This window comes from Canis lupus, chromosome 34, assembly GCF_048164855.1.
Source record: "Canis lupus baileyi chromosome 34, mCanLup2.hap1, whole genome shotgun sequence".
NCBI classification, from domain to species: domain Eukaryota; kingdom Metazoa; phylum Chordata; class Mammalia; order Carnivora; family Canidae; genus Canis; species Canis lupus.
In genome coordinates this window covers 8,247,943-8,262,482 of record NC_132871.1, presented here as the reverse complement: position 1 = coordinate 8,262,482, position 14,540 = coordinate 8,247,943, and the positions used below count along the sequence as shown (strand labels likewise).

General features: G+C 34.9%; 1 protein-coding gene across 3 annotated transcripts in view; it reads right to left on the bottom strand.

Moving 5' to 3' along the window:
• CCDC141 (coiled-coil domain containing 141) overlaps positions 1 to 14,540 on the bottom strand; it is a 180,655-nt gene that overhangs the window by 133,671 nt on the left and 32,444 nt on the right. For all 3 annotated transcript variants that reach the window (XM_072811090.1, XM_072811092.1, XM_072811091.1), the window contains exon 3: positions 864 to 1,055. In XM_072811090.1, the coding sequence (XP_072667191.1) occupies positions 864 to 1,055 (192 nt within the window). The remainder of the gene's footprint in view (positions 1 to 863; positions 1,056 to 14,540) is intronic.

Genomic DNA, 14,540 nt, shown 5'->3' with positions numbered 1-14,540 from the left:
CTCTGAGTCTTGCATTTTGAAATTGGGAACTGCAAAAAAAAAAAAAAAAATCTCAGAATTCAGGAAAAGTCACAGGAAGAAATGACCTTCTTAGGTCCAGGACTTTCCTTTCCTTAAATTTTTAATGAGTTCAAACCATGAATCCAGTTAATGCCTTAGCAAAGTATTCTGTAAAGTGCTATGCTTATAAGTCAAATATTCTATGGAATATTCTGCAATTGCCTTTTCATAAATAGCAGAAGAAATTCTATCCTCCATCTTTTAGTCAACAAGAACGCTTTAGACCAACATTTCCTAATTATACTAAAATCGGGGGTAATTATTTGATTTAGTAATTGTATTACCATCTTCTAAAGAAAGTAATAAATCATAGTGACTTAGGGATAAGTTTCTATTTTTACTTAATATTTTACTTAATTTTAACTAGCTGTACTGAGGGGTTTTTTTTAAGATTTTATTTATTTATTTATTTATTTATTTATTTATTTATTTGAGAGAAAGCACAAGGAAAGAGAGGGCATAGGGAGAAGAAGACTCCCCACTGATCTGGGAGCCTGACACCAACGCCAGGTTTGATCCCAGGAACCCAGGATCATGACTTGAGTGAAAGGCAGATGCTTAACCAACTGAGCCACACAGGTGCCCCTTTAGGGTTTTTTTTTTTTTTTTTTTTTTTTTTTTTTGAAGGGCTACATTTAAAGCATTAACCGTTTTATGTTTTGGCAATCAAAAATTAAATGTATTGTATATAACTTGGTCGCTCTGCCATTTTTAAAACTGATTGCAATGTCAATTTGTGGAAATAAAACATTTTCAGGAGTGCTATTTTCTCTGATGTGAAGGTAGTTTTTTAAAACACAAACCTCCAACGCATTTTCAAAAAATTCAGAGGTCAACCTGAGGAGCTCCCTTCTTCTTTCAAGCATGGAGACAAGGGCTGCCCATGCTTCACCCAAAGTGTTGGCCATGGCATCATAGACCTGACTCTGATCCTTGTTCTCTTCAGCTGTCTTGTCTGCTTCCTGCAAGAGTTCCCATACCTGATCTTCCAAAGCCTAAGTGCAGGAAAGAAAAGAGTGTCACTCAATGTAAGAACCTGGAATCATATTTTAAACATTTGGATATTTTAAACTGTATGTGGTCTAAGAAGGTTTAGAAAGAATTTATAAACAAAAACTGCAATGCAGGCAGATAAATCAAGCAGACCGAAGGGAGCAATGGAAATTGTGATAAGCTAGAAAGCATGGCCAGGCTTAAGGCATTCATATTTAAACATTGTTCAAACATTGTAGAAACTTATCAAAGGCACACATTTACATTCCCAGAGGTCCAGAATATTATGTTGACCTCACATTTGAAAAAAAAAAATAAAGAAAAAGAAAACTAACTGGGACACATCCCAAAGAGAGTGATAAAGAAAAAAAAATATGAGAAATGAACCCAGTAAAACTTAGTTTATTCTAAATAATTATTATTGTTAATATGCTTGTGGAGCTTAATGTAAATGTTAAAAATAGGTTCTTGAAAGAGGATGTTTATAATGTAAAAATTAGAATATCTATAACTGGTAATACAGATTGAACGAAATATGGAAGATAATTGTGCTTACATCATTGTTTCATTTAGGGATAAGAGGAGAATCTCATAGATTCTGTTTCATTCTTAAAGTTGGCACCAAAATAATGGGAAAGGTTTTAAAAATATAATAGACTAAAAATAATATGAATAAATTCTAGAATATCAGCAGAAAAGGGAAGTAAAATCTCTTGTTTTTGCAAACAAAAATAAAGAAAACAAAAGATATAAAAAGAATATTTCTCAGGATACAAACAAAAGAAACAAAACATAATGATAGGAATATGATTAAATATCAATTAACACCAAGAAAGTGGATGCATTATCTTTCTTAATTAAAAGAAAAAACATTAACAGGTTAGGTTTAAAAAAAAAGTCAATTAATTGTTTTTAATTTTTTTTTTAATTTATTTATGATAGTCACACACAGAGAGAGAGGGAGGTAGAGACATAGGCAGAGGGAGAAGCAGGCTCCATGCACCGAGAGCCCGACGTGGGATTCGATCCACGATCATGCCCTGGGCCAAAGGCAGGCGCCAAACTGCTGCGCCACCCAGGGATCCCAAAAAGTCAATTAATTTATGTTTGCTAGAGACATATCTAAAGATATAACATTTGAAAATAAAAAGATGAGATATATCAGGCAAAGACAGACAAAATAAAAGGACTGACAACATTAATGACAGATAAATTAGAAGTGTAAACAAGAAATGGAGATTTTAAATGGCATTTTATTTTTATAAATAGTACAATCTAAAGGTACTCACAAATCTTTATATTTATGGCATCAAAATATTTAAAGTAGATATACCTAGTCCCAATGCAATAGGTAAAAAAAAGTCCAAGCAATAAATCTCTTAGAAATCTTAAGATAACACTTTAAAGAATAATTCTTAGATCAAATGGAGAATAAAAACTATTATGAATGGATAAAGAAGCTGTGGTCTATATATATAATGGAATATTCCTCAGCCATTAGAAACAACAAATACCGCCATTCGCTTCGACGTGGATAGAACTGGAGGGCATTATACTGAGTGAAGTAAATCAATCAGAGAAGGACAAACATTATATGGTTTCATTCATTCAGGGAATATAATAAATAGTGAAAGGGACTATAGGGGAAAGGAGAGAAAATGAGTGGGAAATATCAGAGAGGGTGACAAACCACAAGAGACTCCTAACTCTGGGGAAAGAACAAGGGGTAGTGGAAGGGAGGTGTGTGGGAGGATGGGGTGACTAGGTGACGGGCACTGAGGGGCACACTTGATGGGATGAGCACTGGGTATTATACTATATGTTGGCAAATCGAACTCCAATAAAAAATATACAAAAAATAAAATTAAAAAAATTTTTTTAAAAACCTATTATAGGTTGTTTTGAGAAAAAATAATAATGAGGCTAGATGTTTCCAATTTTAATATTAAACATAATAGCCTCATTATTATTTTTATAAATTTTTTATAAATTTATTTTTTATAAATTTTTTATAAATTTTATAAATTTTTTATAAATAGTACCTAAGATACATTCATGGATTAGAAGACTTAATGTTATTAAAATGGCAATACTACTCAAAGCTATCTATAGATTCAGTGTAATCACTATCAAAAATTCAACAGCCTTTTTTTTTTTTTTTCAGAAATCCAAATTCATATGGAATTGTAAGGGGATCCCAATAACCAAAACAATCTTTAAAAAGGAGAACAAAGTTGAAGGACTCACATTTTCAAATTCAAAACTTACTACAAAGTGACAGTAATCAAAACACTGTTGTACTGTCATAGGATGTACATATAAATAAATGGATTAGACTTGAGAATTCAGAAATACACCCATACATTTATGGCCAATTGATGTTCAACAGTGGTGCCAAGACCATTCAATGAAATAAAAACAGTTTCTTCAACAAATAGTACTGGTACACACATACAAAATAGTACTAGAACTACCAGATATCCACAATTATAAGAATGATATTGAACCCTTAACTACACCATCTAAAAGTGGATCAATGATTTAAATGTAAAAGCTAAACCTCTAAAATTCTGAGAAAAAAACAGGTAAATCTTCATCATCTTGAATTTAGCAATGCTTTGTTAGTTATGACACTGGAAGCAAAAGCGACAACAACAAAAAAAAAACAGAGAAATTGGACTGTTTCAAAATTAAGAACTTTTAAGTATCAAGGACATTATCAAAGAAGTGGAAAGAAAACTTATAGAATGGCAGAAAACATTTGAAAATAATTTCTCTAAAAGGGTCAATTATGCAGAATATATAAAGGACTCTTCTAACTTAACAATTAATGAAAAATACCTCAACATTATTAATCAACCCTGCTGACTTCATGTCTCAGGATGCCACTGATAGACTTACTGCCTTAGATTAGATTTGCCTTTTCTGGAGTTTCACATAAATGAAACCACACAGCATGTGGTTTTCCTATCTGGCTTCTTTCAGTCACTGTAAGGTTTTTGAGATTCATTCATGCTCTTGCATATATTCTTTTCATTATGGAGTAGTATCCCAATGAATGAATATACCATAATTTATCTAGTTGCCTGCTGACATTTAGGTGTTTCCAATTTTAAGCTACAATGCATAGTTCTATTATGAATATTTATATATATTTATGTGTAAGTTTTTGTTTCAATATATTTTTTCATTTTGCTAGGTATTTACCCAGATGTTTTCTAATGAGTTTTGCTTTCTTATTTATGCCATCTTGTAAGTTTTTAAATTTTTATGAGAATGTTATTTTTGTCATTGGAGAAATGAGGTGTTCATTTTTGCAATTACATAAAATAGAACTATTCTGAAAAAAAAAAGAAAAGAAAAGAAAAAAAGCCATGCCATTGTTTTACTGGGAATAGGGGACTTGAATTATCTCCAGTTAGAATTCTAGAGTAGCTCTTCCCTTTTCTACTCTTTCAAATTATACCCTAAGACACATTATATACTTTAATTGTATTATTGTTCCCAGTTACTTGCTGTTTCTCCCTGTAAGGATTATATTCTCATGCCTCCTAACATCAGACTTGTTCATGTGATTTGCTTAGACTAATGAAATGTGAACAGGAGTTTTGTGTTCCACTCCCAAGCAGAAGTTTTAGAACCGAGTGACTCCATCATTTCTCTTTTCATAGAAGGGAATGTTCCTACACCCTGGACCTTAAAATAAAGAAGACATGCAAAACTGAACTGTAATTACCACTTAGGCAAAATGTAATATGAATAAAAATAAAATGTGTTACTCTGAGCCACTGCTACTGGGAGGTTGTTTGTACCCTAGTATTGCCAGATACAGTCACAAAGGTAAACTCTTTGTATTTTACAAACGTAAAATCTTACATTATACATCCAACGTTTCCTCATGCTTAATGAAGAAGGAAAATGGAATTCATTATGCAAAAAAGGAAAAAATCTAGCCCAGTGCCTGATAATGTCATAGTTACCTCAAAGTCTCAGGCAGATTGGGATGAACGTGCCAATGAACTTTTCAGAGGCATGCACTGAATATGTGCCAGCTCTGATCTCTTTGGTGTTTAGGCTAAACCAGATAAAGGCTTTTCTAAATTGTCAGAAGAATTAGATCAACTGTGTATACATTCTTATCTAGCTATTGGAAAGCACAGTATCTGGGCATTTTCCTCTTGTGTGACAAGTCTTAGATTATCTTGCAGGCCAGTTAGTTTTGTATTGTGCATATTTTTTCATTTTATACTTTTTGTCATTACAATGGAATGACTTGGTCTTAATTTCTACTTATAATGGGTGTTAGCTCAAGAGTATCTAAGGAGAAGAAAGATATATTAGGAATTTTAAATTCTAAGATACTTCATCGGATGAGAGACTGTACTAAGAACTGAAAGTAGGAAAACTTGATTATTCCAAGGCAGAGATTTAGGGGAGAATAAGAAATGTGCAATGAATTCATTCTAGAGCAAAGCAAGAGAACACAACCTTTCAGGGATATTTCTCAAGTTTGACAGAAAGGTGATAAGCTAAATCTGAAAGTTGGCTATCTCTATCTCTAAAAGGGTTGTCTTCAGAGGTGGTTTGTTGTGATTAGCCTTGTTAATCACATAAAGAATAGTTTCTCAATACCATTCTTTTCCCACTGAAGTGATACTTCATAAATCAGTGATACAGAGGTTTTGGGGACAAGCAGTTTGAAGGACTACAATTCTGGCTTCCAATATTTCCTTTAGACTCTCCCATGACCTCCAGTGTGAACCACAAAAATGTTCTATTCATTGCAATCCCAAGGCCAGAACATTCCTGCAGAACCCTCTGGGTTTAATTTGGTCCCAAGTCATACTTGGGATTTTCTCCAAAAAAGCCCATAGACTTTCTGCTTTAAGGATTGACAGAAAACTATCTGCTCCAAATTCCCTTGGAATTTAGAATGCTTTTAGGGTGCTGGGATCAGAGGCCAGGTACAGTTCAATGCTCCCCACGGCCAACCAAACACCATCCGAAATACTGGAGGAGAGAGAGGGACCCGGACAGAATGGAATAGGCAGGATTTATGGAACAGGGATATTTCTCAACCAACTTAAAATATCAAGAAAAAGATGGGTTGAAGCATATTTCTGTGAGATTCCTGAAATGGGGAATGATCTGAATCCAAAGCCAAAAATCCACTATCTAGGTGTTTGATGTTTAGCACTTAGGTCTCTGTCTTCTTCTGCACTGAAGGTGTTAGGAAGGCCAGGAAGGCCACATGATTCTTTTAGTGTTCTCCAGCTTTCCACGGTTGCCCATGTACATGACATCCTATTAGCCAGCCCTCCCTTCTGAATCTGGTGCTATCTCATTTGCTACCAGCACTCAGGAAATACTGTTCTATATTTTACATGGGTTGCTGAGCCTCTACAGAGACTACCTCTTTCATCTCTCTTCTCCATAAGAAAAGCAGCATATCAGTTAGGTAGCCTGAAACACAAATCCAAGTAATATGCTAATGGAGAGAACTAATAAACTGTGCATGCTAATCAGAATGATTTCAAGTCTGTAAAGGAGATACAAGAGAACCACGTGTGGTCATATTTAAAACTCCAGCACCTAGCAAATTGAACACCAATAAAAATAAATTTATAAATAAAAAAAATAAAACTCCAGCACCTATTATTGGTTTCCAACCAAAATGCCCCAAAGGAGTGTTTAAAAATATGTTGAAGCATCTTTAGTTGTCACAATGTGTTTGTATCGTGGGGAGCAGTTTGATGAAGTATTGTTCCACCAAATAGAAACCATGCCAGGAAACACTGAACGCCCTACACATAGTGGGAGCCCAATAAATGTTGTGGTGGAATGTGTAGGAGAGATCACTTTCTCCTGAAAATGATTTCACCTTATTTCACAGGCTGTTAGAGGAGAGTTCAGAGGCCAGTTGTTCCAATCTAATACCAAGATTAGGAAGCCCCTCTAGCAAAATTGCAACACAGCAACCATGCTAGGGCAGCAGTTCTCTGTTACTTTTGGAGCAAACCCTTCCATCGTTATATTAATAAGTCTTCTTAGACTGGACCAAAATTGATTTGTCTCCTGATTCCCTAGAATGCACAACTCCCAGCTTTCCAACTGTGGAAAAACCCCTGTCAACATCCTGCAGGTCTTCTACATCTCTCACTTCTTCTTTAGACCTGCAAAAATTACATAGGATTTATATATACTGTAGAAGTTAAACCCAAGCACCTTCAGGATATAATTTTGAACTCTAAGTAAGCCCAGTGCTGCTCCCACCTTCACACCATCTCTTCACAATGCCTCCCTCAGTTGCTACTGGCTATAGATGGACTTCTTGTCTAAAGAGAGAAATGTTGAACACTATCAAAAACTGTGAGGTAAAAAGATAAATCAGTATCTGATAATGCACCTAAAATAAATGGGAGAAAACTCATTTTGGCATGCCCTTTTTTTTTTATCAATGCAGTAATAGTATTGCAATATAAATAATTATATTTATATAGTGCTTTATAGCTTAAAGATTTATACATTATCCCTAAAGCACTTATAACATCCTTAGTCAACAGACAGCTGTAGAAAGTATTTCACTTGACTGGAAAGAGTGCTCTTTATTCTCCATTAAAGCTAAAACCAAACTGTCACTTGTTCAACTACAATACAATAATACTCTCAATGACTCTTATGGTTCAGAGAAGATAATACCTAATGGAACCTGAAGTTATTCAAGAATGTATTCACTTACCCATGCTCTCAGCCATTCAGCAAGAATTTTCCAAGTATCTCTTAATCAAGTCATACAAACTGTGGTAACAGATATGAAAGATTGGGGAGAGGACATCTAGTTATGATTGTGTTTTCTTTTCTTTGATACTCCAGCTTTTTCTTAATACCCATCCACTTCTCAACTCACCTCTGAATGACTTCCATCCCTAATACCTTACTGAAATATTCTTGTATAGTTCCACAATGACCTCACATTTGTCAATGTCAACAATCCTTGTTTACTTTTTTGTGATTAATGCTGTTACACAATTCCTAAATCTTTTTTTCTTCCATTGGTTACTACTGCACTCAGATTTTCCCTCCATGCTTTGTCTCTCTTTTAAAAGTCTACCTTCTTTGTCTAATTTTAAATGTCTAGGTGTTTCAGGAGACCATGGTTTTTACTCTTTTCTTTTCAGTCAACAAGTAGATATCAGGACTGAGCTGGGGAGATTATATCAATCATTTGTGTAACTTTTTCAAATTATACTTAACTTCTTCCAGAAATTTAGATGCAATCCTGTGGGCAAAAGGAAAGTGATCCCAAAGTTTGGATGGACTATCACAATGAGCCACAAGCTTTGATTAGATTGTGTCTCCATATAATCCTTGGGTGCAAGGTAGAAAAGAAAGAGTAAGAATTGTTGCTCAATACCTTTGAGCAAATGAATGCATAAGCTCTTATAAATACAACCACTGTTTATATAATTTATTGTCCCTGATTTTTCAACTGTACTGAAAATCTTCACCCAAATACCAACAACTACCTCAGACTCAAAACATCTACAACTGAAAAATGAGTGAAAAGGCAACCTACTGAATAGAGAAAATATTTACAAATGATATATCTGAGGTTAATATCCAAAATATAGAAAGGGTTCAAACAACTCAATACCAAAAATATAAATAATCCAATTAAAAAATGGGCAGAGGACTCGAATAGATATTTTTCTTTTTTTATGACTTATCTATTTATTTTATTTTATTTTTATTTTTTTGCATTTTTTTAATAATAAATTTATTTTTTATTGGTGTTCAATTTGCCAACATACAGAATAACATCCAGTGCTCATCCCATCAAGTGCCCCCCTCAGTGCCTGTCACCCATTCACCCCCACCCCCTTCCACCACCCCTAGTTCGTTTCCCAGAGTTAGGAGTCTTCATGTTCTGTCTCCCTTTCTGATATTTCCTACCCATTTCTTCTCCCTTCCCCTCTATTCCCTTTCACTATTATTTATATTCCCCAAATGAATGAGACCATATAATGTTTGTCCTTCTTCGACATTTTTCCAAAGAAGACATACAGATGGCCAACAGACATGTGAAAATATGCTCAACATCATCTTTCATCAGAGAAATGCGAATCAACACCACAGTAAGATATCACCTCACAGCAGTCAGAATGGCTACTATCAAGAAGACAAGAAACAACGTGTTGGTGAGGATACAGAGGAAAGGGAACTCTCATGCACTACTGGTGAGAATGTAAATTGGTGTAGCCACTATGGAAAACAGTATGGAGGTTCCTCAAGAAACTAAAAATGGAAATACCATATGATCTAGTAATTCTACTTCTTGGTATTTACCTGAGAAAAATTAAAACACTAATTTGAAAAGATATATGCACCCCTATGTTTACTGCAGCCTTATTTACAATAGCTAAGATATGGAAGCAACCTAAATGTCCACAGATAGATGAATAGATAAAGATGTGGTATATATACACAATGGAATATTACTCAGAAAAAAAATGAATGAAATCTCATCATTCACAGCAACATGGATACATGGATGGACTTAGACGGTATTATGCTAAGTGAAGTAAGTCAGATAGAGAAAGACAATACCATATGATTTCACTTATATGTAGAATCTAAAAAGAAAAACAAAACAAATGAGTTAAAAACAAAAGAGAAACAGACTCATAAATACAGAGAACAAATTAGTGGTTGCCAGAGGGGAAACAGGTGGAGGGATGGGCAAAATAAATGATAAGAATTAAGAGGTACAAACTTCCGGCCATAAAATGAATAAGCCACAGGGATGCAAAGTACAGGATAGAGAATATAGTCAATAATATTGTAATAACTTTATGTGGTGACACATGGTAACTATACTTCTCACGGTGAGCATTTCATAATGTATATAATTGGCAAATCACTATATTATACACCTGAAACTAATGTAATATTATATGTCAACTATATCTTAATTGAAAAAAATGAGTAACAAATCAATTTTGTCCACATCGTGTCAGCCAGGGGCACTTTAAAAAAAATATGAAACTGATCATGTCATTTTCTCCACCAAATCTCCTACTCACCTGGCTTTCAGGAGCAGAAAATAGGAAGACATCTGTTACTTACTCTTCTCTCCCCCATATGTCCTTCAGTTCCAAAGGCCTATTGAGTCAACCTCCTACAAATCATTCAATCTTCCCCTCCCTCTACTTCTATCCCTCACCTCTGCTCGGCCTCTCATCACTTCTCACCTGAGTTTGTACAATAGCCTCTCAGCTTGTCCTTCTGTCTCCAGGTTCACTCTTAGCCAATCCATTCTCTGTTCCGAGACCATGCAGATTTTTCTATATCAGAAATATGATCATGTCACTCAGCAACTCATGAAGTTTTCAGTGGCTTCCAATTGATTTTAAGATAAAATTCAAAGTGTAAGCATGGTATGTAAGACCTTCAGTACTTGATTCTCTGTTTAATCTTGTTTCTGCTCATTCTCCCACACTGCTCTCCAGCCCTCTGAATGACTTCCATCCCTAATACCTTACTGAAATATTCTTGTATAGTTCCACAATGACCTCACATTTGTCAATGTCAACAATCCTTGTTTACTTTTTTATGATTAATGCTGTTACACAATTCCTAAATCTTTTTTTCTTCCATTGGTTACTACTGCACTCAGATTTTCCCTCCATGCTTTGTCTCTCTTTTAAAAGTCTACCTTCTTTGTCTAATTTTAAATGTAAACTTTCTGTGGCTCCCTGATTCTCCAATGGATTCTCCATTCTCACATGGACTAACCTTCATGTTTCACCCTAGAATGCTCTTCCTTCCTGCCTCCACTTTTTCCGCCCCTCCTGTGATTCAACTATGCCTGAGTAGTTCTTCATCATCCTTCAAGACATGATAGATGTTGGGGGTTGACTCTTTTCAGAAAGCTTTCCCTCACCTCCAACCTCCATGGGTATGAATGTATGTATGTATGTATTTTTAAATATTTTATTTATTTATTTGAAACAGAGAGTAAGTAGGGGGAGGAGCAGAGGGAGAAGGATAAGCAGATCCTGGGTTCGATCCCATGACCCCAGCTGAAATCAAGAGTTGGTTGCTCAACCAAGTGAGCCATCCAGGCACCTTGTATTTGCCCCTTTAAAGTGCTTCCCACTGGAACACCTGGGTGGCTCAGTTAGTTAAGCATCTGATTCTTGGTCTTGGTTCTGGTCATGATTTCAGGGTTGTGAAATTGAGCTTGTGCTCAACCCAGAGTCTGCTTCTCCCTCTCTAACTCTCTCCTTCTGCCCTTCCCCCCACTCCTGCTCTCACTGTCTCTAAAATAAATAAATGAATGAATGAATGAATGAATAAAGTGTTTTTAAAGAAAGTGCTTTCCACTATTATAACAATTATTATAGCAAATTATTTTTTATTTCTGATTATGAAAATCTTTTCATACTAAAATGGGAAAAATACAAAAAATAAAAAACATAAATTACTTATAATCTTACTCCAGAGAGAACTACCATTAATATTCATATGGCTTTACACACACACACACACACACACACACACATTATTATAATCATATGGTATAAATCAGCAAACTGTGGCCCGCAGTCCAAACCCAGGCTGAAATCTATTTTTGTATGATCTACAAGCTAATAATTGTTTTTACATTGTTTTACATTTTACATCTATGTTAAGTGGTTTCAAAACAAAATATCAAAAATACCATGTCATGATATATGGAAATTATACAAAATTTTTAAATTTCAGCTTCCATAAATTTTTATTGGGACACAACCATATTTATTGGAACAAAATCCATTTGTTTATGGATTGTCTATGGCTGCTTTCACACTACAATAGCAGAGTCTGAATAGTTGCAACTCACAAAGTAATATGACCCACAAAGCTTAAAATATTTACGGTCTGACCCTTTACCAGAAAGCTTGCTGATCTCTGGTACTGCAGCTATATATATTTTTTTCTGCTTAATATCATATTATGAATACTTTCTTTTTCAATATTTTGTAGAAATGTTATTTGCGGTGGATGTTTATTATCCCATCAATAAGGCTATAATTTATTGAAGTATTCCCCTCTTACAGATATTAATTCTGGTCTCCATTTTTAACTATTATAAATAATATTGGGCTGAGCTAATTCCAACAATTCTCATTTCATTTGACTTCCTGATCTTTTCATATAAATCTTTGTGGTTTTCTCCATAAAACAAATTCCTAAGAGTGGAATGACTAGGTCAAGTATTATCCCACATTTTCAAGGCTCTTGATGCAACAGCTAAATTGTTCTCCTGAAAGTTTGTACCAGTTGACTAGCACTATCACAATATACTAAAATTGTCTTTTTATGTATCTGACTTCCCCAGTAACCCTTGAAGACAGGGACTTTTTTACATTCTCAGAGCATGAGGCTCACAGGGATTATACACACAATAGATGCATGAGGAATGAGTAGCTAGGCTTGAGCGGCTGCTCATTTGTCCAAGCCCATTTCAGCACAGTAGAGCAGTGTTTTTCAATCTCAAGAATTCAGGAACTCAGTGAAAAAGTCCGTGGATTCCCAATTTTGAGAAAACACCAGAAAAGTCAAACTGCTGCTCTGTCGGAACCAATGAAATGAAAAACACAAATACAAGTGTAAGCATTGAAATTTGGCAGTTTACATTAAATGTTTTAAAATCCTTATCAAAAATTTGAAATCGGGGGCACCTGGGTGGCTCAGTCAGTTAAGTGCCTGCCTTTGGCTCCGGTCATGATCCCAGGGTCCAGGGAGCCCCACATCAGGCTCCTTGCCCAGTGGGGAGTCTGCTTCTCCCTCTGCCTTGGCTGACAAAAATCACAGGGTTGAACAGAGAAGGCTGCAGAAGGAGGTGACAAGAGATATGCTGAATTGCAAAATACCTGTAAATCAGAAGCCTCAGGAAACAGAGGCAGAAACAGGAAGATTAACAGAGCCAAGAAGATGCCAGTCTTGCCCCAATTTGATGCAGGAAGACGGAGACCAGGAAGGACAGTTTAATGGATGAGGAAGCATCACAGACTAATCAAAATGATACATCTTACAAACACACAGAGTACTTGATATGCTTCTAGTGGAATCACAATGTCTATGAAGTACAGGTTGCCAATAAACATGAGTGAGCAGTTGAGCAATTACTCAGATAATTTGATTTATGCAGTAAGCCAATCTGGAAAGTGGCATAGGAATCTTTTTTGTTCAGTACTTGTTTCTGGATTGAAACATCCTGATATTTTTTGTCTGTATATTTTAACATTTCTTGATGAAATTCAAAATTTGTCTTCTCACAAAGAGGAAACAAATTTATTCATGAAAAAAAATAAAATTATGTCTACTCTTTCTTGTATAAAGACAATATTTTAAGACCAATGAAAATCATGTACATGGAGGTGTTTTTCCAGTGGTGGAGATGAATTTGCCTCAAATGGCGACATTACAAAATAGTAACGTTTCCTTTGTGATCTACCATATACAGTATAATAGTGATTTAAACACAAATCTGAGGCCCAAATTCCGACTGCACTTGGTAGCTCTGAACGTTTTACAAATTACTTTTTCTCAAGTCTTAGCCTATTATAAAATGGACACAATAGTAATAGCTACCTTATAAGGTTTTGTGAAGATCAAAGGAAATAATCCATGGAAGCCCTTAGCACAGTATCTGGTATACAGCAAGCATTCAATAAATGTTACTTTAATTATGTTTACATGTATCTTCTTGCTGGGATTGTTTTTATGTACTTAAAACCATTGGACAAAGAACATACTGAGGTCCTAGCAGTAATAAACAAAATGACTCCATTTCCCAAATAGGAAACAAAAAGCTATTTCTGATTTGAAGAGGGACATGACAACACTACAACCTGCAATAATAATTTCGGGATTGGTAAAAGTTCAAAACATGAAATATTTTACTCTGAGCCCAAATAACAGTAATGCACTTCAAAGACACATATATGTTAGGATATATTTTATAAATATATTTTTTCTGAAAAATTCTCTATCACTCATTTGTCCTTAAATTTTACATGAATTCCTTATGACGAAATACTTCCTTTTATGTATGCAAATGATTAGCTGTATCACATGAGATAGATAATACAAACATTCACTACTTCAAATGAATGTAGGAAACTTGACAAGTCTATGTTACATGAAGTTCAAGTCTTAACATTTTGGGTTTCATAGTGAATCCAACTACCTCATCAAATTAACTCCATTAATTTCTGAAACCCATGTTGAAGTAAGAATAAAATGTTGTATTCTGGGATTTGTAGTTCCCCTGAGCAAAGAATTGTACTGGTGACTAGGAAGACGTCAACATACTCCTTTTTATGCATCTCTGAGGCATCCCTCACTAAAACAAAGTAAACATACATGAAAGCGAACGTGTACTGTCTTTATTGCAAACCACATTGCTAATGCTGATACGAAATGTATTCTAAATCAGT